The 20161-nt window shown below is 39.8% G+C and overlaps 3 protein-coding genes across 11 annotated transcripts; 1 reads left to right on the forward strand and 2 right to left on the reverse strand.

Moving 5' to 3' along the window:
• The first annotated feature begins 336 nt into the window (after positions 1–336).
• Positions 337–11394, forward strand: oit3 (oncoprotein induced transcript 3). Its single transcript, XM_044215483.1, has 9 exons — positions 337–490; positions 3338–3712; positions 3829–3939; positions 6111–6233; positions 6344–6466; positions 7703–7863; positions 8055–8467; positions 9719–9818; positions 9965–11394. Exons 1-9 carry the CDS (start codon positions 433–435, stop codon positions 10121–10123), a joined length of 1623 nt encoding a protein of 540 aa, XP_044071418.1. The 5' UTR covers positions 337–432; the 3' UTR covers positions 10124–11394.
• pla2g12b (phospholipase A2, group XIIB) lies at positions 10234–13479 on the reverse strand. 5 transcript variants are annotated; one of them, XM_044215493.1, is made up of 4 exons: positions 12664–13284; positions 12022–12110; positions 11711–11876; positions 10234–11572 (listed from the first exon to the last, which is right to left on the reverse strand). In XM_044215493.1, exons 1-4 carry the CDS (start codon positions 13112–13114, stop codon positions 11454–11456), a joined length of 825 nt encoding a protein of 274 aa, XP_044071428.1. In that variant the 5' UTR covers positions 13115–13284; the 3' UTR covers positions 10234–11453. The 5 variants fall into 5 exon arrangements, with proteins under 5 accessions (XP_044071428.1, XP_044071429.1, XP_044071432.1 ...); XM_044215494.1 differs by having other exon boundaries at positions 12034–12110; positions 12664–13271; XM_044215497.1 differs by lacking the exon at positions 12022–12110 and having other exon boundaries at positions 12664–12796.
• A 1382-nt stretch (positions 13480–14861) lies between these two features.
• LOC122884947 (uncharacterized protein C6orf118-like) lies at positions 14862–19201 on the reverse strand. 5 transcript variants are annotated; one of them, XM_044215489.1, is made up of 11 exons: positions 19080–19201; positions 18353–18585; positions 17951–18157; positions 17618–17740; positions 16774–16833; positions 16191–16315; positions 16025–16086; positions 15566–15750; positions 15297–15350; positions 15111–15172; positions 14862–15015 (listed from the first exon to the last, which is right to left on the reverse strand). In XM_044215489.1, the coding sequence occupies exons 2-11, from the start codon at positions 18581–18583 to the stop codon at positions 14973–14975; spliced, it is 1152 nt and encodes a 383-aa protein (XP_044071424.1). In that variant the 5' UTR covers positions 18584–18585; positions 19080–19201; the 3' UTR covers positions 14862–14972. The 5 variants fall into 5 exon arrangements, with proteins under 5 accessions (XP_044071424.1, XP_044071422.1, XP_044071419.1 ...); XM_044215487.1 differs by having other exon boundaries at positions 17666–17740; positions 17951–18585; XM_044215484.1 differs by having other exon boundaries at positions 17951–18585.
• Positions 19202–20161: the final 960 nt, after the last annotated feature.

The raw sequence follows: 20161 nt of genomic DNA on the forward strand, positions 1-20161 counted from the left end.
AAGTAAAAGATGCTTCAGCATGACACTAAGCAGATTAATCAGATTGGTTTAATGCTGCTGCAGATTAGATCATTGCTCGTTTTCCTGCACCCTTTAAATCAGGAAGGATGAGAAAGAAAAGATTTAAGACATGTAAAAGTATCAAAAGCCACAATCACACTTTTTCTCAGCGTGACAGCAAAGAAAAATGTTGTGTTTGGGGGTAGTTTAAGGTCGAGTGTGAAGACTGAACAGTCTGAAACAATGGGAGGATGGTCCTGTCACTGGACTTGGGGAGCAGAAGGTCAACGAGTCAAGGTGAGACAGAGACATGACAGTATGAGACATACAGATAAGAGGCGTCTATTAAAGACAGGCTTCCCCTAAGGATGAACCAGAAGAGCTACACAGTCAGGCCTGAGCCTGGACTATCCAACACTGAGAAGACACATCATGATGTTTTTGGTGATTACCAGTCTGCTGCAGGAGGTTCTTGTGGTTGCAGGTGTAGGTGAGTGTAACATTTGTTATGTTTTCACCCAAACAAACAGGTATCTCCTATATTAAGATTATATTTAAATTATTGTACAGCAATGAGTTTGTGTGGTGCTTTTTTACTCTTGATTAAAAGATAAGGCTGACATTATTCTATATTTGTCTTATTGTCAATAAATCCCATGATAAGACCAAAACCAACAATGTGTTAGTGAATCTTTCAAAACTTTTGGACATCCCTAAACTATTTGTCTCCAAGGCCTATTTATTTCTACTGAAGATGTAAATCTTCGGGTCACAAATATACTTTCATTTAAAAAAAAAGGCTTAGTAATTTTCTACAATAACTGGGCGCTGTAGCTTTCAGCAAATGTTACTCAAGCCTGGGTAAATAGTGTATTTCTTGGAGACTATTTTCAGCAGTGGATTAACACACATTTGATGCTTTAGTGAGTATTTACAGCAGCAGGTTGGTGTATGTGGGATAGACTCAAAATTAACTACAGTGCCCACATTCATTGTTATGGAGCAACATGTCACCCACTACCGCTCTGCAGCTCATTTATGTGTTTTTAATGGTTTTTGGACAGTACTGGGTTAGTAGGATCAAATCATTGTTGGCTTTGTTTTTTTCATGGGATTTGTAGACAGTAAGAAAAATATAGAATATTGCTAGCTTTATACTTTAACAAAAAATATATAAGATATAATATGAAGAACAATGCAGTTGGACACTGTTTACTGTGGGTCTTCATCTTCATCTGTACAGAAAAGAGGCTGGAGTCTGATTCAGGTCAGGCGTGGCTCCACATTCCCTTAATAGCCATATTAAGGTATTCAAGCCCCATCTGGAAGATTTAACACTCCCATTAACATACACCCACATGTCCTCTGCCCCTTCTGTGCTGCTCGGGCTTGAAGTTGGTCAGTCGTACGGCTCCAAAACTGGTCGTTTATGCTGTCAATGGGCCCCGGCCATGAATTCATCCCTCTGCTTTTATCGGAGCAGCAGGTAGTGACAAGATGGACTGTCCATTAGTGCATGGAGGGAGAAAATGATGTGTGCGGTGACATGATTTATGGTCATGAAATTATTCCCATCTCACACAAATATTTTTTTATAACTTCCAGGAAATAAGGTGCAGTCAGTTAATTTAATGTTGTCGTTACTTTAAACCTCTGGTCAACCTTGGCCTCCATTAGGTGTCACACAGATAGCCCTTTTCCTTTAAGGTACAGGAAAGCGTAAACATAGATATTTTATGTAGCACAATCTAACTAAATGGAAAGCCTAGAATTTGGTTATAGTGGCGGGTACTGCTCCAGTAAAGCGTTATGTGCTGGTTGCCAGCTGTCATGTTTGCTGACTCTGGCCTGTCACTGAAGATGCTTTACTGCCGGGCTGATCAGCCTCCTGCTGTTTCTTCATCCCTGCCAATTCTCAGTGATTAACACTTATTCTTTCTCTTGCCCACTTTTCCCACTCCCATCATCCTTCATGTCTTCTTCTTTTCCTTTTGTTTTACGTCTACCTCTTAATTACACTGTTGAGACGGCATGAAGACGGGGAGAGAATATTGATTGTTTTGCTGCACTTTGTTTACTCATTGAGTTGTTCTCCTGATTCTGCAAAGCTTGCTGTAGTGACTCACCACTGACAGAACTCGTTGGGTAAAGGGTTCCTTGTCAATGGCTTGTTGGCTTTTAGTTCAATTAGAATTGACTCTGTGTTGCAGTTTATCTTTACCGTCCAAAGGTTTGATTCAAGGTAACAAGTTTCTCAAGTGACCAGTATAGATGTACAGTACATGGGGCGGGGTAAAAGATATAGTGCTTGTCTGTGGACTGAGCAGAAATCTGAACCTTTCCCAAAGTAACTAATGGAATCAACATCAATGCAAAAGGGTCACTTCACCAAAGTTACAAAAAACTAGTGGTATCCAGCTATGCAGATAGTTTCGGTTTATGAGATTTCGGTTTTCACTGGCACTACTTTCTACTGAAGAAATAGTCCCCATCAAAACTATTGAGTGAGGTCTGTGGATTATTCAGAGTAACAGGGGCAGGACCCTGTTTTGAATTTTTGTTGTTTCTTTGAGAGTTGTCTCTAGAGAGATGAGAAATGAGAGGAGAGACATAAGGGGAAGGACTTGCAATAAAGGTTCCCAACGGACTCAAACAGGCATTGTGGTTCATGGTTGGCTTTTTTAAATGTAATTTTTCAATGCTGTGAGCACCAGAAACAATATTGATTTCACCTCCATTGTATTAAAATCTCAAAACCTGGTAAAAAATGTCTGTACAAGAATAAAGTGAGCAAATATGTTTTCTTTTCATAATTTGGGTGAACTGACCCTTTAACAGTGGAGGAAGTATTGAGATCTAATACTTAAGTAAAAATAGCAATATCACAGTATAAAATAAAAAGTCTTGCATTCAAAATTTGATGCATCGGTAGCATTAACATGTAGGTGTCTAATTTTAACAACTCCATATACTGATGGGTAATGTAACCTACTGTAGGCATCATATTTTGTAAACCTATTGTATGTTTTGTATGTAGTCTTAAAATGAAAAGTAACTAGAGCTTTTCAATAAATGTAGCAAAGTAAAAAAGTACAATATTGGACTACAAATAAAAGTAGATTAAAACTGAAATACTCAAGTAAAGTACTTCAGTACTTAGTATAGTAATAGTTTCTTTCCACCACTGCCCTTTCAGACTCTATATATAATATCCAGCCCAAACTCCTTTCTCTCTGGCTCATTCTCCTTGAAACACACATTTACATCATGTTCATCTTTTTCCATGCATATGCAACTAAGTCTTGTTCGTCTTTGCCACCCCACCCACATGCCTCAGCCCTGGACCCATGCTCTGCCTACATCAGCCTGAATGAACCCTGGAGGAACACGGATTACCACATCAACCAGTCATCTGGCGTGCCCCTGTGTGACAGCCACGTGTCTGGAGAATGGTACCGCTTTACTGGCATGGCTGGGGATGCCATGCCCACCTTCTGCATCTCTGAGAATCACTGTGGCACCCATGCTCCCATCTGGCTCAATGGCAGCCACCCTCAACCCCACGAAGGCATCGTCACTCTGCCTGTCTGTGCCAGCTTCAGTGACAACTGCTGCCACTGGAACGCCAGTGTAGATGTGAAGGCCTGTACTGGAGGGTACTTCGTCTATCGCCTGCCCAGACCCTCAGTCTGCTTCCATGTTTACTGTGGCCGTGAGTGAGCATGTCTGATATGTAAAAAGTCAATTTTTTAATCCTATAACCAAGTTACTGTTCATTTTCTTGTCTATTGTTGTGTTGATATGTTTATGTGTGTGTGTGTTGCACAGATTTCTATGATATCTGTGATGAGGTGGACTGCACAGGTCCCAAATGTCCCGAGTCTGGCTGTCGCTGTGCACCTGGAACTGTCCTGGGACCAGACAGACAAACATGCCTGGGTGAGACAGACAGAGAGGGAGGAAGAGAGGGAACAGATAAGTTGTGACAATGATTAGCAAGAGAACATGGAAGACAGATAGGCTGGAAGAGGTTTCTCAAAAACAATAACAAGATAAATCAATCTGACTGGATTTGCAGTATGTTGACCCATTGTTTTGAGAAATACATTCATATTTCTGGATTAACTGTTTTTATGCTATTCTTATTCAGAATATCCATGTTTACTTGACTTAATGGCATATTCTGAATATGGGGCAGAACCTGCAAAGACAACACAAGCCAATAGGATCAAGCTGTTTCTCAAGTTCAGTCTTGACCTTAAACAGTAGTTTGACAAAAAATTATTTAAACTGAAGGTCCAACTGGATTATATTAGTTTCAACCTTATTGTTATTGTCAAGTAACAGTAGCAAAGTAAGTAAGTAAAGTTTTATTTATATAGCAGCTTTTAAAACAAAGTTACAAAGTGCTGCGCATGATATAGATGCAAAAATAAACAACAAACATATCTGGCAATATCCAGCAAAATTAATTAATTGGGTGGGGTGCGGGGTATAAACAAGAGACCTTGGTCAGATGATCTGTGTGGTCTGGAGGTAGAATAGGGATGCAAAAGTTTGTAAATGTATGAAGGGGCAAGACCATGTTCGGCCTTGTATGTGATGAGCAATATCTTAAAATCAATTCTATACTTGACAGGGAGTCAATGAAGGGATGCGAGGATTGGTTTGATGTGGGATCTGTGGTTGGTTTTGGTAAGCAGCCTGGCTGCAGCCTTTTGCGCAAGTTGCAGACGGAACAGGGCTGCTTGGCTGAGACAGGAGAAAAGAGCATTGCATTAGTCAAGACGTGAAACAAAATAGGGTATGGATTAGTAATTCCAGATCTCTGGTTGATAGCATTGATTTGATTTTTTTAATATTCTGGAGCTTACAAATATTGCTTTCGGTGTAGCTTTTCTGGAGCTTTCAACTGCATCTAAAACATCCATTCGCTCCATCCATTGTCTTGACATTTAAACCAGCAATGTTTGCATTTGTGCTTCTCCAACCATTTATCCAATACTTTTAGTTAACTGTTTTTACTGTTATACATTACTTTTGGCTGTCTATTTCAACTGTTGATACTTTTAGCTATCTCTTTAAATCATTTATTATTTTAGCTAACTATTTCAACCATTTTCCTCTACTTTAAACTAACGCTTTCAAATGTTTATCCAATACCTTTATCCATTTTCACAATGTATCCATTACTTTTGGTTAATTTAACCATTTTTCTTTTACTTTTAGCTCGCTGTTTCAACTTCTCTGCTCACTTGCTAACTTTCACACACTCTTAATCAATATGTGGATACATTTTTTTTTAATCAAATCGGAAATTCTATTTTATCAAGATAGCTACTCCACAATCTTTCCATGTACTCCCCTGAGGTTCCAGTACCCATGGTTCAGAAACACTGCTCCGGTGTACCACGGCCCTGTGACTGCTGTCCCAGCCACCTTATCTGGTTTCTATGAACTTATCCTGAGTACAGTAAACAGGATATAAATATTACAAATCCATACCAACAGACTTATTACTATATGATCTATCTTACTAAATGATAAGATTGATCATAAAATAGGAAGGATGAGTGCAAAGCCTGATGAAGGAAGCAGCGATAGTGACAGAAAGATTGAAAGATTGTATTTTGTATTTGCTGACTCTACTCAAGGTGTGTGTTTGTGTGTGTGTGTGTGTGTATGTGTGTGTATGTGTGTGTGTGTGTGTGTGTGATACACAAAAGGGTACACCTAATGATGGGTGACAGGTATGCAGTGGGAACCTAGCCAGCATGAAAACTGCCATTATCTCATTATTCATCAACCAAATCTGGCTTTCCCTGTCTCAGAAATGACTTCTTCATTTCTCCATCCTCACTCACATTCTTGCACTCTCTCTTTTGTCCCTCCTTTTATTTTATCCCCCATTATTTCTTTACCAGTCCTCTCAGTATTATAAACGCAGTTTTAATGTCGATTTATCATCCTATTCCCTGGAACACTGAGTGAATTGCCTTGAGGTGATAAACTCCACCCATCTGGTACTCAGTCGATTAAAACAAGACTCATCTGAATGAATAATATCTGAATAATATCTGACCCAGGTGTGATGTGTGTCCCGTGTTCAGATGTGAATGAATGTGAGAAGGGCAACGGTGGATGTGCGGAGGTGTGTGTGAACACCAAAGGCTCCAGGCGCTGTGAGTGTGGGCCGGGCCGTGTGCTGGACGAGGATAGACACAACTGCAGAGGTAGATCCATGTTCTGATATTCATAAGACACACCAGTCAAAGAGATAATTAAACCGGGGAACCACACGCTGTTCTTCATCTTTTCCTTTTCTCTGTGTTGCCTCATGCAGAGATAGCAGGCTGTCATGTTAACAATGGAGGCTGCAGCCATGGCTGCTCCTCACTGCTGGACTCCTATCAGTGCCACTGTCCCAGAGGGCTGGAGCTGGGAAAGGATAAACGCACATGTCAGGGTGTGTATCTCTGTGTGTGTGTGTGTGTGTGTGTGCGTATGTGAAAAAGAAAGTTAGATAATAAGTTAGATAATAAATCAGACAGCAAGGCAACCTGACACAGAGATGCACACTTCCATTTATCTGAAAAGATTTTCTAGATAGTGGAGGTTTGACCAAAATGCATTTCTTCAGGCCCTAACTGATATTTTTACCTTTTCAGTGCAGGGTTATTTATGTGTCCTTAATCACATTAGCAGTGGATAACATGAATGGCCAATACTTCTCTAAATACTTTTTGTTTGGGAAATGAGACAATCCTAGCGAAAACATGTTGCTTTCAGACCATTTACCTGAGTGTCTTTTTTGATGGTATAAGACTGCAACTAATGATTATTTTTAGTATGGCTTAATCTGTAGATAACAGATTTATTATATAATCTGTCAGAAAAAAAGTGAAAAGTGCACATCAGTACAAGTTGACGTCCTTAAATTACATGTTCTTTCCAACTGACAGTCTAAAACCAAAAGATATTCAAATTTAGAGTTGCGACCATTGATTATTTCCATCATCAATAAATTAATGTTGATTACTTTCTCAATAATCAATCAATTATGTGATCTACAACATTTCAGAGAATTTGTCCATCACAATTCCCCAAAATCCAAGATGATGTCTTCAAGTGTCTTGTTTTGTCTGACCGATGGGACAAAACTCAAAGATATGTAGTGAACCATCACATAAATCAAGCAAATGCTGGAAAATATTTGGCATTTTTGCTGAAAAATTGCAATGAATTGATTGTCAAAATAGTTTCCAGTTTGATTGACTGATCGATTAAATGACTAATCATTTGAGCTCTTTTCAAATTTCTAAATTATAATCATTTAAAACAGAGGAAAAAAAGTAACTTACCATCACAGCTGGAGCCGATGAATGTTGACATGTTTGCTTAAGAAATAACTGAAATCATTAACTGATCAAGTAACTGATTGATCTTTTTAGTAATGATGCTGTCATAATTCTGTCAACAAAACACAAAAAAAAAAAATTCCAGATCTTCCTTTACTGCCACAGTATCTTGCTTTTACTGTTTTGTATGTATTTAGACAACAAACAGATTGTGTGGTATGTTTTCATCCAATCACATGACTGTGAGATGATTTTATCCTGCTCTTTGTCGTAGCATCCATGCACTGTTTCAGGATTTGTGCCATTTTATGGGACCATAATAATATGTCATATTTTTCCTGCAGTGCCAGTCCAGTGTGATTCCAGCTCTATTATTGTGTCAGTTCCTAAGGACCTTGTAGGAGGATTGGAGCTCTCCCTGTCCAACTCGTCTTGTCGAGGTGTCTCCAATGGCACACACATCAACCTCAGCTTCAGCCTCAAGACCTGCGGTACAGTGGTGGAGGTCAGAGGCACTGGGTTGAAACTTTTAGACTGAATGTGCTCAGGGTTTAGTCTTGGGGGCTTAGGGCTTGGAGAAATATTTCATTATCATATCACTATATTAAAGAGCTGTGCCTTAAAAGTGGGTTGTGTGAGGTTGTCACCGATTGCAAAAAGCTATTAAAGTACTGTAAACTGAATGTTGACCCCCAGGTGACAGATGACAAGATTGTGGGCACCAACCTGGTGACAGGCCTTCCTAGGAGCAGCCCAGGCAGCAACAGTGACTTGATAGTCCGCACAAGCAAGTTGGTGCTCCCAGTCACCTGTGAGTTCCCCAGGGAATACAGCGTGTCGGACGGATACCAGGCAAGTCTGCGCAGCTCAGCCCTCGAGTTGGCAGGCCACAGCGAAGGAGTCTTCCCCTTCTCCCTGGAGCTCTTCAAAAACGCAGAGTTCTCGGAGCCATACCGCACGCCGCCCCAGCTACGCCTGCACGACTCCCTGTTCTTCGGGGTGGAGCCAAAGGAGAGAGTGGAGGGCCTCTCTGCACTGGTGGAGAGCTGCTTTGCCACACCAGGGCCCAAAGCTGACCAGGCCCTCAAGTATTACCTCATCGAAGACGGGTGAATAGTGTGGAAGCTTTTATCAGGTTTAATGTCACATCTTGTGCTACATGACATAGCACACTTATTGCAAAGGCCCTAGGTGATCCATTATTTTTTTCATAGGGAACAGGTTTCTGTTTTGCTACCCTCTAATGCTAAAAGATATATTACAAGGATTCAAGCTATATCAGCTATACCCAGTTTGTGATAACTTATACATTTGCAGGTGTCAGGTATGTCTTCCGAGAATAATTCTCTGCTACACAGAGAGTGATGTGTTTTGTAGTACCTAAAATAACAACGTTTGTTTATGGTAAGTAGAGGATTTTCACCCACTGTTGCCCACTAACCTTAACCCAAAAAGAAAAAGTGGTCTTTATAGAAACTCTACACAGCCAAAGCCAGTCAAAGACAAAGATGTGATAGTAGTAAAGAGTGGTATAGCAATGATCACATAGCACCAAAGAAATAAAGATTAATCAAAACACAGATGATCAGTGAACATATTTTCTCATACTGTACTGTACTCTAGTGGTATGTAGTCATGTAAATAGGTTTTATTGCCCAAGTTTTAAGATATCTGTCTCCGTCTCTCTTCACCCCATTACAGTGGTGGTAACTTTGTTTGTGGTGCTCACAGCACTGAAAATTAAATTTGTGCATGGTACTGTATATGCATGGATAGATACTGCTAGAAGTAAACTGCTTTTGTTGTAATTTGGGTGAACTGACCCTTTGAAGTGTCTTGCTCATGGTCTTTTTTTAATATTGTCTCATTATTACCAGAACTGCATTTGGTCCTGCAACATTAATAGTCCTTATGATACATGTCGACAGTATCAGACCCAGCTGCCATGTTTCCACTAAGCATCAGTTGCTTGACAGTTATAGGACAGGAAATCTCTACTCCTTCAAGGAAATGTCAATTGAAAATGCCACTAATGTGGAAAGAAAACAAGAATATTTTGAAAAGAATCAGTAGAAAAATCAAAAACATCACAGATCAGCCTTATTATCTGGGGAACACTTACTTTTGGCAAACCATTTCTCCTCTGAATTCAATGTGAGATTTTCTCTTGCTACTCTATAGACACCAACAGGGCAGGGCTATAATCTATTTTCACGATTTCCTATTAAAGATACAACAGTGTTTCAGGGCCTTGGGGCAGCTAACCTTGATGAAGTGGGTTCATAGAAATATATATGGATCACTGAGAACTGTGTTAAGATATCAACCGCATGTATGACTCTATTTGGCTTCCTATTTAGGTGTATCTCTGATGAAACTGTGACACAGTACTCATCAAAGGACCAGCTCTCTAAGCACTACCAGGTCCCTGTCTTCAAGTTCATTGGCAAGGACAACCAAGTGAGTAAAAGAAACATGCTGGGAGCAAGCTGGCAAGTATGTGTGTAGCACTATACTGTAAGGACTGTATTCATAGACAGAATTAGCACTGTGATGGTGTTCTTCTCTATCTCTGCTTAAAACAAGCTTGTCTCCTCTGTTTACAGCAAGTGTTCCTCCACTGCCAGGTGTTAGTATGTGGGGCAGGAGACTCCCGCTGTGCTCAGCGTTGTCGAGGACGTGTCCGCCGAGAGGTTCGGACTGGTGAACCTCAGGAGCAGCACACACTGAGCGGAGGCCCCATCTTCATCTTGCCTGAGCCATAATGCTAGCATAAAGCCAATAACACAAACAGCCAGAAAAACACCATGAGAACATGCCAGCAGCACAAGCCAGGATTATAATATATTTGCAGAGTAACATTTAGAGTAAAAGATGAACTGACCATTTCAGTTTATTTGGCAATTAAAACACCAAACAGGTATGCATGGAGCAGTCTGTTCTGCTGTCCCTCATATACATATAAAAGATGTGCAGATGTACAGTATATACACTCTTCTTTACTCCTATGTAAGTTCCAGTGGCGTAGATCACTTGAATTCTGGTTAATACATCCAAGTTGGTGTGTCTTTGCCTGGCAGCACAATTTACTGACATTAAAGTGAATGACATTTCTATTAGAAATCACTCGGCAGGCCACAGTTCATTTCTAACATCTACAGCAAGAAGGATGTTTTTCTAGGTCACACTTTAAGCGCTTTGAGTGGTCGGAAGACTAGAAAGGCGCAATACAAGTACAGTCCATTTACCATTTAACTTTCAGGCATTTCTCAGGCTTGATCACAGCTTAAAGATTTAATGGATTTAGAAAATGTATCTGTATATATATTTGTATTTCACACTTAAAAAACTTAAAAAAAATACATGTGGAACATCCATAGATGACTCATTGGCTCAGTGTAATCGATGGCTGATGGATGAGCAAGTCACACATTCCAGTGTGGTGGAAAAGAGATGTTAGTGTGCCATGGAAAATATGCATATGCTTCATCACTCTGACAATTAATCTAGAATTAATCATGTCAGTTAAACGGCAATTAGTCATGCATTTATTCATAAAGAAATAACAAATAACTGGCAAATAACTTACATGAAACATTAACATAGTAGCTGTAATAGGCATTACATTTACATGACACTGGCTTAAGGTTTGAGCAGACTTCTTCTTGATAAATAGCAGCACACAACGAACCATGTGCGCCATAGTAATTGTTTTTCTATCCAGAGGAAATTAATCCAACTACAATATCCTTCCCATCGGCACTTTGTTTGGAGTCATTAAAGTAATTTATGGTAATGGAGTCATAGTGAATGGAGAGTATAACATGCATAAGCTATTAATTAGGATTCTGAAAGTCATGATCAGATACCTAATATTTGTTAGTACTGCCTATGAATAAAATCTGAGAAACTATTCATTTGCATTCCCCATTTATGTCTTTTTTACCTCCTAGGCTCTGAATCTTGAGATGGCTCTTGTGAAGTATGTCCTCTTTGACAAAAAGCCTATAAATATACAGTATAATCTGTGGAAATACTCATGTTTCTGTTATTTGTGTGTGAAAGCATCCAGGAGTTGTTCCATAGTGTTCTGTGTCACAGTTCATCCCTCTCCTCTCCCTCGCAGACACATGCTGCCCTCTGGCTGTTCATGTAAGGTCTACAACCAAGAGTCCACACTGTGTTGTAGAGAGTGTCTGCCACCGATTCACAGGCTGAGAAGAAAAGACAGAGAAACAGAGAGATGAGGGAGGCAGAGTAACAAGTATGTGAGACGTTCCTGGTGGTCATATTCATACCATTCTATATTTTAGTACACAGCCAAGAAAAGGGGACTAAAGTAAATATCTCACCTTGTACCTTCGACACAAAGCCGAGACTCTTATTAAGGTCAGAGCAGATGCCATGCAGACATGAGCGAAACTTGGAGTCACAGTCGTACTTGCTTCTCCCGCAAGTGTCATAGCAGACGTCAAGCTGGTTACAGCACTTTGTCATAGCAGGGATCCCCAGGTCAAGCTGTCAAAAGAAAGAACTGTATTGGGTCAGTACAGTTTACTAATACAGAAACTAGCATTCCCAGCCATTATGATTGTGGTTAGCTCCATCATGTGGGATTAATGATGTAGTTCTGGGCTGTTGGTGCTATGAACAGGCCACCTACAGCGGCATTCACCTGGAATCCCACCAGAGAGGAACTGCAGCCATTTGGTTCTGGGAGCTGGTAGCCGGGACGAGGTTGAGGAGGTTCTCCTGAAACCCCCCCCCCCCAGAGAAGGTCCATTTAATTCTTGAACTAAAGTGAAGGCACTTTAACAAACTAATGTAATCATGTGCTCCTAGTCAAGGATCTACAGTATATCTCTAGAGTGTGTGTCGTTTCACAGATAAGACGTGACATCTATTTGAGAACATTTGTATTGATTGTGTAACTGTAGGAACATCTACCACCCAGACTGATAACCACACTGTATTCAGGTTTCATTATCAGCAGCCTGAGGGCCTAGCACTCTATCTTGGATCAAGAAATACGTAGCTGATAAACTGACAGCAGAGGGATCGATTTGAAAGTTAAAGTGTGCTAAAAAAACAAACAGAATATTGGATGTGGACAACATAATAATCATTTGAAAACCTACTGTGGACCAGGTGCACTGATGAAAAGTTTGCACCTCTGAAAACAGCTCAACAACAACTCTGACTATCTAGCTATCTCTGAGCCCCCTGAGTCCCACCTCCAGGAAACTAAAAGACCTTTGGTTTTCAGTAAAACAATATTATGTTAATTCAAGAGATTCGCTCTTACCATATCTGCAGCGGTACTGACACACACCATTGTGTCCCCCCACCAGCTCCACCATGGAGTCAAAGTATCCGTGCACAGTCTGAAAACTATTTCTAATAGAGTTGAGGCTCCAACTGTTATCATCTTCATGTGCCAAGGGTCTGTTCAGGGACTGGTTTGTCTGGACTGGTCTGATGTCATTCCCCTCCTCTTCCACAGAAGAAGGTTGCTCCTCGGCTGTTACACCATCTGCTACAGGGACATCCACTTCAGGTTTGTCAGCTGCTGGGCTATCTGCTGCAAGTATTTTAGCTAGTAGATTGTCACCAAAAAGGGAGTTAGCTGCTGGTTCATCAGCTGAGTCCACAGCAGGAACCTCCTCCTCCTCCTTTGCTTGAGTCTGGTAGTGGCCTAAAGTAGCACAAATGCCTGTGGACAAGCAGAGGAGGAGCAGGACCACAGTCCGAAGCATTATGGTGTTGATCTGGTGACAATCCAAGCAGAGGAAGCTCTCCCTAAGGCGAGGTGTTGTTAACAGGGTGAGAGGAGCGTAGACAGTGAGGGACAAAAACACACTCTGCTCCTACTGGTTCTGCCAACCAGAGAGCAGACTTTGACCTGTGACTAGGTTCTAGCCGACAGCAAGGCACTCTCTCATGTTAGGGGTAAAGGTCATCTCCACATCAATCCAAAGAAAGCTTCGATAATTCCTCTAATCTTCTCATTCTCTGTGATTCTTGAACACATCAAATGAGCAATTTCATCACAGTTTTATCTACAAAGTTATAATGGGACGTTTATGACTCAAAAGTCACATGGAACTTGAGCTTAGAGGAAAACCTTCTTCGTATTCACTTAAACACTTGCCACATCTAATGCTGGCATTTCAAATCTGTGACCTTTATCAAGACATCATAAACTTCAAATGATCTTCCCTGTTTTGATAAAGGTCACAGACTGACACTTCAGCACTGAATAAGCACAGTCAAACGGATCTTATTCATTTGGCATGTCTCTGCTGCCCTCTTGTGTTTGAAGAGTAATGTGCTGCCAATGCTGTGGAAATTGATTTTTTGTCCTTTTTTAGTGTCCCTGTCCAACAACAGAGGTCTGTTTTGATGACACTAGTTGTGAATTATGTTATGGGGTTGCAGGGTTTTTCTTCCTATCCTTTATTTTGTGAGTACAAATGAATACTTACTATTGTCTCCTGTAGCCAGAAATGAGAGAAGGGCTTGTTATCCTCCTAATCTTCTATGGTATCATGTTCATGCGCAGCTCCATACAGAATAAATCAGAAAAAGATGGCTGTGTAATATCCAGGCTTTTTTTCTGCTTTGAAACAGTTCTCTTTCCAATTCATCAACATTTGAGTAGCTCCGGGCTATACAAACACCACAACTTATTTGATTTTAGCCTTAAGGTGGAAGTTGTTCATATTGACAAATACTAATTGGACTGCCGTGGGCCACTAAAACAACATACGTTAAGTGTCAAATTCACTGCAGTTCTTTAACGGCTGGATGACTGGCAACCGAAACCTGGTGCCACTGCACCCAAAGCACTTTCACAATTTAAAGTGAATGTTTGCTGTTAACAGTAGAACAAACTAACTAAATACAATTACTCACAGCTGTATTTAAGTACAATTGTGAGGTACTAGTACTAGTTGTACTTGAGTATTTTAATTTGATGCTACTTTTTACTTCACCACATTTCAGAGACAGATATTGTACTTTTTACTCTATATTTACACTATATCATTTTGACAGATATTGTACAAGTAGTACACATAAGCATCTTTAAAAAAGAATACATTATTATAGATTAAACTATCCAACAGTATATAAAGTAGCTAATAGTTGCTTAACCTCAACCAACTACATCAAAATACTGATAGAATGTTACATCAGTAACAATAATCCAATAGTAAAATATATATTATAAAATAACACTCTTAAAGGGGCCAGTCTGCACAATGAGTGCTTTTACTTTTGAATCTTATGCACATTTTACTGTTAATATTTCTGTACTTTTACTTAACTTTAAATGCAGGACTTGTAATGGAGTATTTTTACATTGTGTTATTGTGATACTGGTGGAACTTTTAAGATATGATCAGTGTTATTTCTGGTAAAGATATTTATTCTGTGTAAGTGTAAGTGCTACGACAAGGATAAGGTCATATTGCTGGTTGTTAAAAATGTGACTCCATTAAATACTTATTCCTTCATTTTATTGCACATTGCACTTTATCTAGCGTTTACTGTCTGACTTTGAAACGTCCATCTCAAGGAATGATCCTCTATTTTACTTGCTGATGAAGCTATTCACTCTGTTTGTAGATCACAATGTGCTTCGTCCCACAACATCCTAGTGTTAAAACAGGAAAGCAGCAGTAAGTAAGATGGAGTCACAAGTCTCCTAGTCAAGTGTTACATATACAGTATGTTCAATATAATATGTACCGTCTTATGGCTTTGCTTGCTTTCTCTCTGTTCAGCACCATGTTGATATTGTTTCTCAGATCCTTGAGGGAAAAATACAGAGTAAAAATCACATGACCCACTGTCGCATAGCAGGACATGCATTTAATATATTGTAATACTTCAATAACATGATGATATGGTAGGAAAAAGGTCAAAGTCCCTTGCCTTGTTGGTGGTCTTCAGACGGTCATTTGAGGCTATCAGTCTCATTATCTCTGTCTGGAAGCAAACAGAAAAAAATGCTAATTAAAAACTGCAGCCATATGCAGTTTTAGCAATCACCAGTCACACTTCCTGCTTTAATTTAATTTCTGAAAGAGAGCAAAGGCAAAATGGATGATCACTATGATGTAAAAGTGAAGCTGTGCCGTTCATAAGCTTGTGTGGAACAGGGCTCAAGTGGCAGAAAATATGTGAGGATAAGCAGACAACACCTTTAGGTCCTTGATGCGTCTTTCATTGGCTGTGGTTGTAACAGTGGACACCAGCTTCTCCTTAATCTCCTCCTCCAGCTGTTGTATCTCCCTCCACGTGTTCAACACCTGAAGCCTCTTGGATTGGACACAGTTGGTGCAGCCGATGGCAGTCCCTCTGTCCTGCAGCCTTGACAGAGATGCATCTGTCCAAACACAAAAGAGCCTAACATGAACGCACTATAGTGGCAAATGATGTATCAGTTCTTGTACATACTCACACCTGCAGGGATTTTAAAGTCACAGCTGACTCACTGAAACTACAAAACTCTCTTTATGCCTGTTGTCATGACAAAGTGATTGTTTGTTCAGTCTGTCCACACCAGAGATTTTAAATTTAGCATCAGCTGTTGCCCTGCAGCAAATGCTTTGTTGTGGTTTACCAGTTATTAGATATACCAATGTAGTCTTGAGACTTACTCTTCATGTCAATGTCCTCTGGGTTTATGATAGCTGGAACATTCTGTAATTCATTTCGGACTCTGAGGTTAAAAAAAAAAAAAAGAGAACAAACTTGCTTAAACTAATGAGAATGTACAGTATATAAATATGCATACTTTTTTTGTTAGAAAGATCCTTGCAGTACCGTATATTCTCCTCTAGAGCTCTTCTGGCCTCCTGCTCCAGCCTGCAAACCTCTTTTTCAGCATCTTCCAACTCCATTTCCCTTACTTTGCCATTGCCAAGATCTTCATGTGAAGTATTCTGCGACTGTAACATAACAACAACAACAACAAAAAGATAAAATACTTTTTAAAAGATATTGTTAGCCACAAATTCAAAAGAGGAGAGAGAAATGCTTATTTTGTGACTATTGCAAAACTATTTGAGGCTCCATCCTCTTCTGTGGAAAGTTTCATTATCTGTAATATGCAACTCTCTGGGCCCCATAAACATATTCAGCTATGTCAGAAATACATGAAGTTATACTCTTTCCATTGAAAAAAGATCCCATTGCCAGCAGTCCTGAGTTCAGTTCCTATTGGATATGTAGCCTAAAATTACCATGAAAATAAATGACAGGCCCTGTGACCTTTGACCCTTTGAACTGTGAGGTGCAGATTTGTTACATTACAATGATTTTGCATTTTAAAAAATCCAGTTACATATTAGGTCTTCTTCTTCTTATTTACATCTATAATGAATACATTATGGGCAGTGTGCTTTACCATGTCATGCAGTGATGATTGGGAAGCCATCATGTGGTTGACATACAAATCATAATCTGTCTGGAAGAAAAAAGGAAACATTATTTCTATCTATGAATTTTGCTGTTTTTTTGGTAGATCAATCAAAACTTTACTGAAATTGTGGAAATAATCATATACTTCAATTTACTGCTCGAGGGCTTTTCACATGGCTTTATTTTAATCAACACAAGCTTCACTGCATTACAGCTGATGATGGGAACTGTAGACATCATGAGTCATGAACACGACTGCCAGGGTACAGATGTTGTGTATAAAATATCCAGCTATGTTAGGTGATAATATTAACAAACAATATTTTTTTTTTCCAATTTACTGTGATATTTTAGCCACTGTTAAATTATATGTACATAGTGTGTTTGTGTAGTACTAATTCCTGTAGTTTTATGCTGTTAAACAATAACAAGATTTCTGCTACATGATGTCAACCTCACTGTCTTCACATTGCAACAAATGAATGTCAAGCAATTATCAATTTAATTTAATTTCAATTTTGGTCATGTGCAAAATGCTCAAACACTAATACTGCAATGCAAAAATATAAATGCAAAGCAGTTTTACTGACAGTGTGAGCAAAGCTATTGTGTGCAAAAACGGAACTTGCATGACCCTAAGACATTTCTCATGAATGAGCACCGATCCAACCGTTGCCCTCTAATGACCTGCTCCCTGGCGTATCATGACCAGGTTTCAGTGGTTGCTCTACTTCCGCTTGCTACACCAGGGACTCACTCTCTCTTGGCTCTAATACGTCTGACGGCACATGCTAAAAATGTGCTAGTGGGTACAGAGGAAATGGAAAAACCTTAATTTCCCTCAGGATGCGTCCAAATACTGGCGAGCCTTCACATACATCATCAAAGACGTCACTGAACACCACAAGGCGGTCTCTGCTGGGCCAGCTTTGCGCTGACAGCTTCTTTAGCTCCTGGGTATGACAGGGACACACACACACACAATGTTAGCAAGTTAAGATGTGCGTGAGAGTCTGTGCATGTCTTTATTCATAAACCTTCTGCACGAGGCATTTCAGAATTGCCATCTCATGAAAAATGGAAATATTAGAAAGCCTGAAAATTCAGAAAAGTGCAATTACAAAACGAATGTGTGATGTTATGGTTTGTTTGACCATTCTCACCTTTTGTAGTTTCCTCTCATGCATTTCAGCAACATTTATTCCAGCCCAGAGGTCCTGCTTGGCTATGACTTGCCTGCCAAACCGTTGTTTTGTTTTTAGCTGGCCCTCATTATTCGGGCCTTCCTGGTCAGAGTGGGTGGAGCAAACTTGCTGTTTCCCCTCTGGATCAGATGAAGAGTTAGACTTTTTCTGGGAAAAGGCTCTTGGCTGTACCGGCAAAGAGTTTGAGGAACAATAAAGTATCTTAGGTAGACTTATATCTTCTCTTCTGTCTGCATGTGATGAGCAATCAGTGGTGTGAGCTTGTCCTGACCTCAAGACTTCAGACTCTATTAAAGCTGTACCAGTGGAGAACTCAGAGGGAGACTCTTTCATTTCTTTCTTCTTTACATAGGTCGGTACCTTTGTCCGTGTCTGCTGGAGTGTCAAAGGGGTTTCTTCTTGACTCTGAGACATCCTCCAAAAAGACTGCTTTGTCTCCCTGTGAGGCTGACTCTGGGTCAGGCTGCGGGGCCCCAGATGACCTGAGGAGTAGGTCAGGATATCAGCCTTCTGACCAGCTTCAGCAGCCAGCAGCAGTCTGTGGATGTCGCTCCCAAAGCACCTAGGCTTTGACTTACAGCTGCTGGACATGGCTATGAAGGCACAAAACTTATTATTGTAAAGTTTGTTAAAAGACACACAAGGTGCAATCACCTTAACCTCACCTCAAGTACAATACATTTCCTGTACTATGCAGCAGAACTGTGATGTTCCCATTAAATAATTTAACCAAAAATGAGATTAAACAAACTGCGTTAATTTATATAGCACGTTTATCCAAAGAGCTTCACAATTAAACGGCATGAAATAGGTGAATAACAATGAACTCAGCAATGTTGGTGTCTGAATAAGAATTGTCGTTGTTTTGTGAAAACTAACTGAGGTAAAGCAACATAAAACTATTATTTATTTTGTAAATCCAGACAAATCAAATAAAGTTAGCTAGGTTGCCACAACTATGAGGAACCTAGCAAAGAGCCAACAGTTCTTAGTATTTTTCCTTTTGCATTACTTTAATTTATTGCTATTAAGCATTTGAAGCATGTGAACAAAACAGACATACAGAAACCCTAAATAATAACCTCACCTGTTAACTAATTGTACTTTTGTGCGGAATCACGACAAAAAAACAAACTTTCTTCATGGCCACAACAGTCTGCGCTTTACTCGGTTGCCAAGGAGACCAAAGCGCGTGATGCTTGTGTTGCCTTCAGTGTCTTGATAATAATCGCACCCATGAGCTTTGAGGTGCTACAGCTCATTTGTACATAATTAGGCAAATAGATGAAGTACAGTGCAGACAGTACTCGACCATGAAAAGTTTTTGTCACATTGTGCGCGGAAGTTCATGTTTTTGGAAATCCAGGCATTATAATGATAAACACTGACATATTCAGGAATTAACGTTAGCTTGCTAAGCTCAAAGCTAAGTCACTGCAAAACAGTTGAGACCTATTCATAAAATGATTTCTGATAATAACTTGTTGTTTAGGTATTTGAAATGAAGATATCAGTCATTACAAGTGATTACACAAGTGAAAGAGAAAAGGCTAGTATCACTGTCTGATAAAGTTAGTTATTTAGTTTCCATGTTTTCCTTCCTCTGGGTTTTTTTTTTCTTGCAAACTGTCAATAAACATAAAACAAAGAAACGAGCATCAAAAAGAGAAATAAGTTTTTATTACCCATCAGGCCAGAGAAGATATGTGTGGGTGATAGCAGGTATGAAGTTCAGGCAGCTGGATTCATCTAATCAGGTAACAGTTTTATTCTTTTCTTTTCTTTTCTTTTGGGGAGTCCTATGACAGCCTAAATACAATGTTTAAGCTCATTATCAGAATTTTTATGCCATACAAACACCCCTAGGTGAACACTTCATCATTTGACTGGGCACGAGTGTTTTGAATTTAGTCATGTGCCAGAAACAAAAACTATGTGACCTGGTTGAAAGGTGGTTTCTAACCCTGCAAATAACAGAGCTGTGCTCTGTAAATTCTTTACTGTGGAAAACAATGGACTCCAACATATTCCCCCTATTTCCTCAGGTGTTCTTATGTTGTGACACTCAAATGTTTCCTGTGGGCTGCCACAAATCCTTGCACACAGTAACCCAATTACCAGACAAATCGTGTAAACTTTGGTTTTTGGGGAACTCTGGTTACTGCAAAA

Source organism: Siniperca chuatsi, linkage group LG11 (genome assembly GCF_020085105.1).
Source record: "Siniperca chuatsi isolate FFG_IHB_CAS linkage group LG11, ASM2008510v1, whole genome shotgun sequence".
Lineage (NCBI taxonomy): Eukaryota > Metazoa > Chordata > Actinopteri > Centrarchiformes > Sinipercidae > Siniperca > Siniperca chuatsi.

What these genes read in the sequence shown, in the direction of transcription:
- oit3 (XM_044215483.1), top strand. Translation starts at nt 433, where the DNA reads ATGATGTTTTTGGTGATTACCAGTCTGCTGCAGGAGGTTCTTGTGGTT. An exon ending in AGACAGACAAACATGCCTGG is followed by an intron (nt 3,940 to 6,110) that starts GTGAGACAGACA and finishes TCCCGTGTTCAG; the next exon opens with ATGTGAATGAATGTGAGAAG. An exon ending in TATTACCTCATCGAAGACGG is followed by an intron (nt 8,468 to 9,718) that starts GTGAATAGTGTG and finishes CTTCCTATTTAG; the next exon opens with GTGTATCTCTGATGAAACTG.
- pla2g12b (XM_044215493.1), bottom strand. Translation starts at nt 13,114, where the DNA reads ATGCTTCGGACTGTGGTCCTGCTCCTCCTCTGCTTGTCCACAGGCATT. An exon ending in TCAGTACCGCTGCAGATATG is followed by an intron (nt 12,111 to 12,663) that starts GTAAGAGCGAAT and finishes GGGGGGTTTCAG; the next exon opens with GAGAACCTCCTCAACCTCGT. An exon ending in CTTTGTGTCGAAGGTACAAG is followed by an intron (nt 11,573 to 11,710) that starts GTGAGATATTTA and finishes TTTTCTTCTCAG; the next exon opens with CCTGTGAATCGGTGGCAGAC.
- LOC122884947 (XM_044215484.1), bottom strand. Translation starts at nt 18,583, where the DNA reads ATGTCCAGCAGCTGTAAGTCAAAGCCTAGGTGCTTTGGGAGCGACATC. An exon ending in AGAGGACATTGACATGAAGA is followed by an intron (nt 15,751 to 16,024) that starts GTAAGTCTCAAG and finishes GTGTTTGGACAG; the next exon opens with ATGCATCTCTGTCAAGGCTG. An exon ending in GTCTGAAGACCACCAACAAG is followed by an intron (nt 15,173 to 15,296) that starts GCAAGGGACTTT and finishes TTTTCCCTCAAG; the next exon opens with GATCTGAGAAACAATATCAA.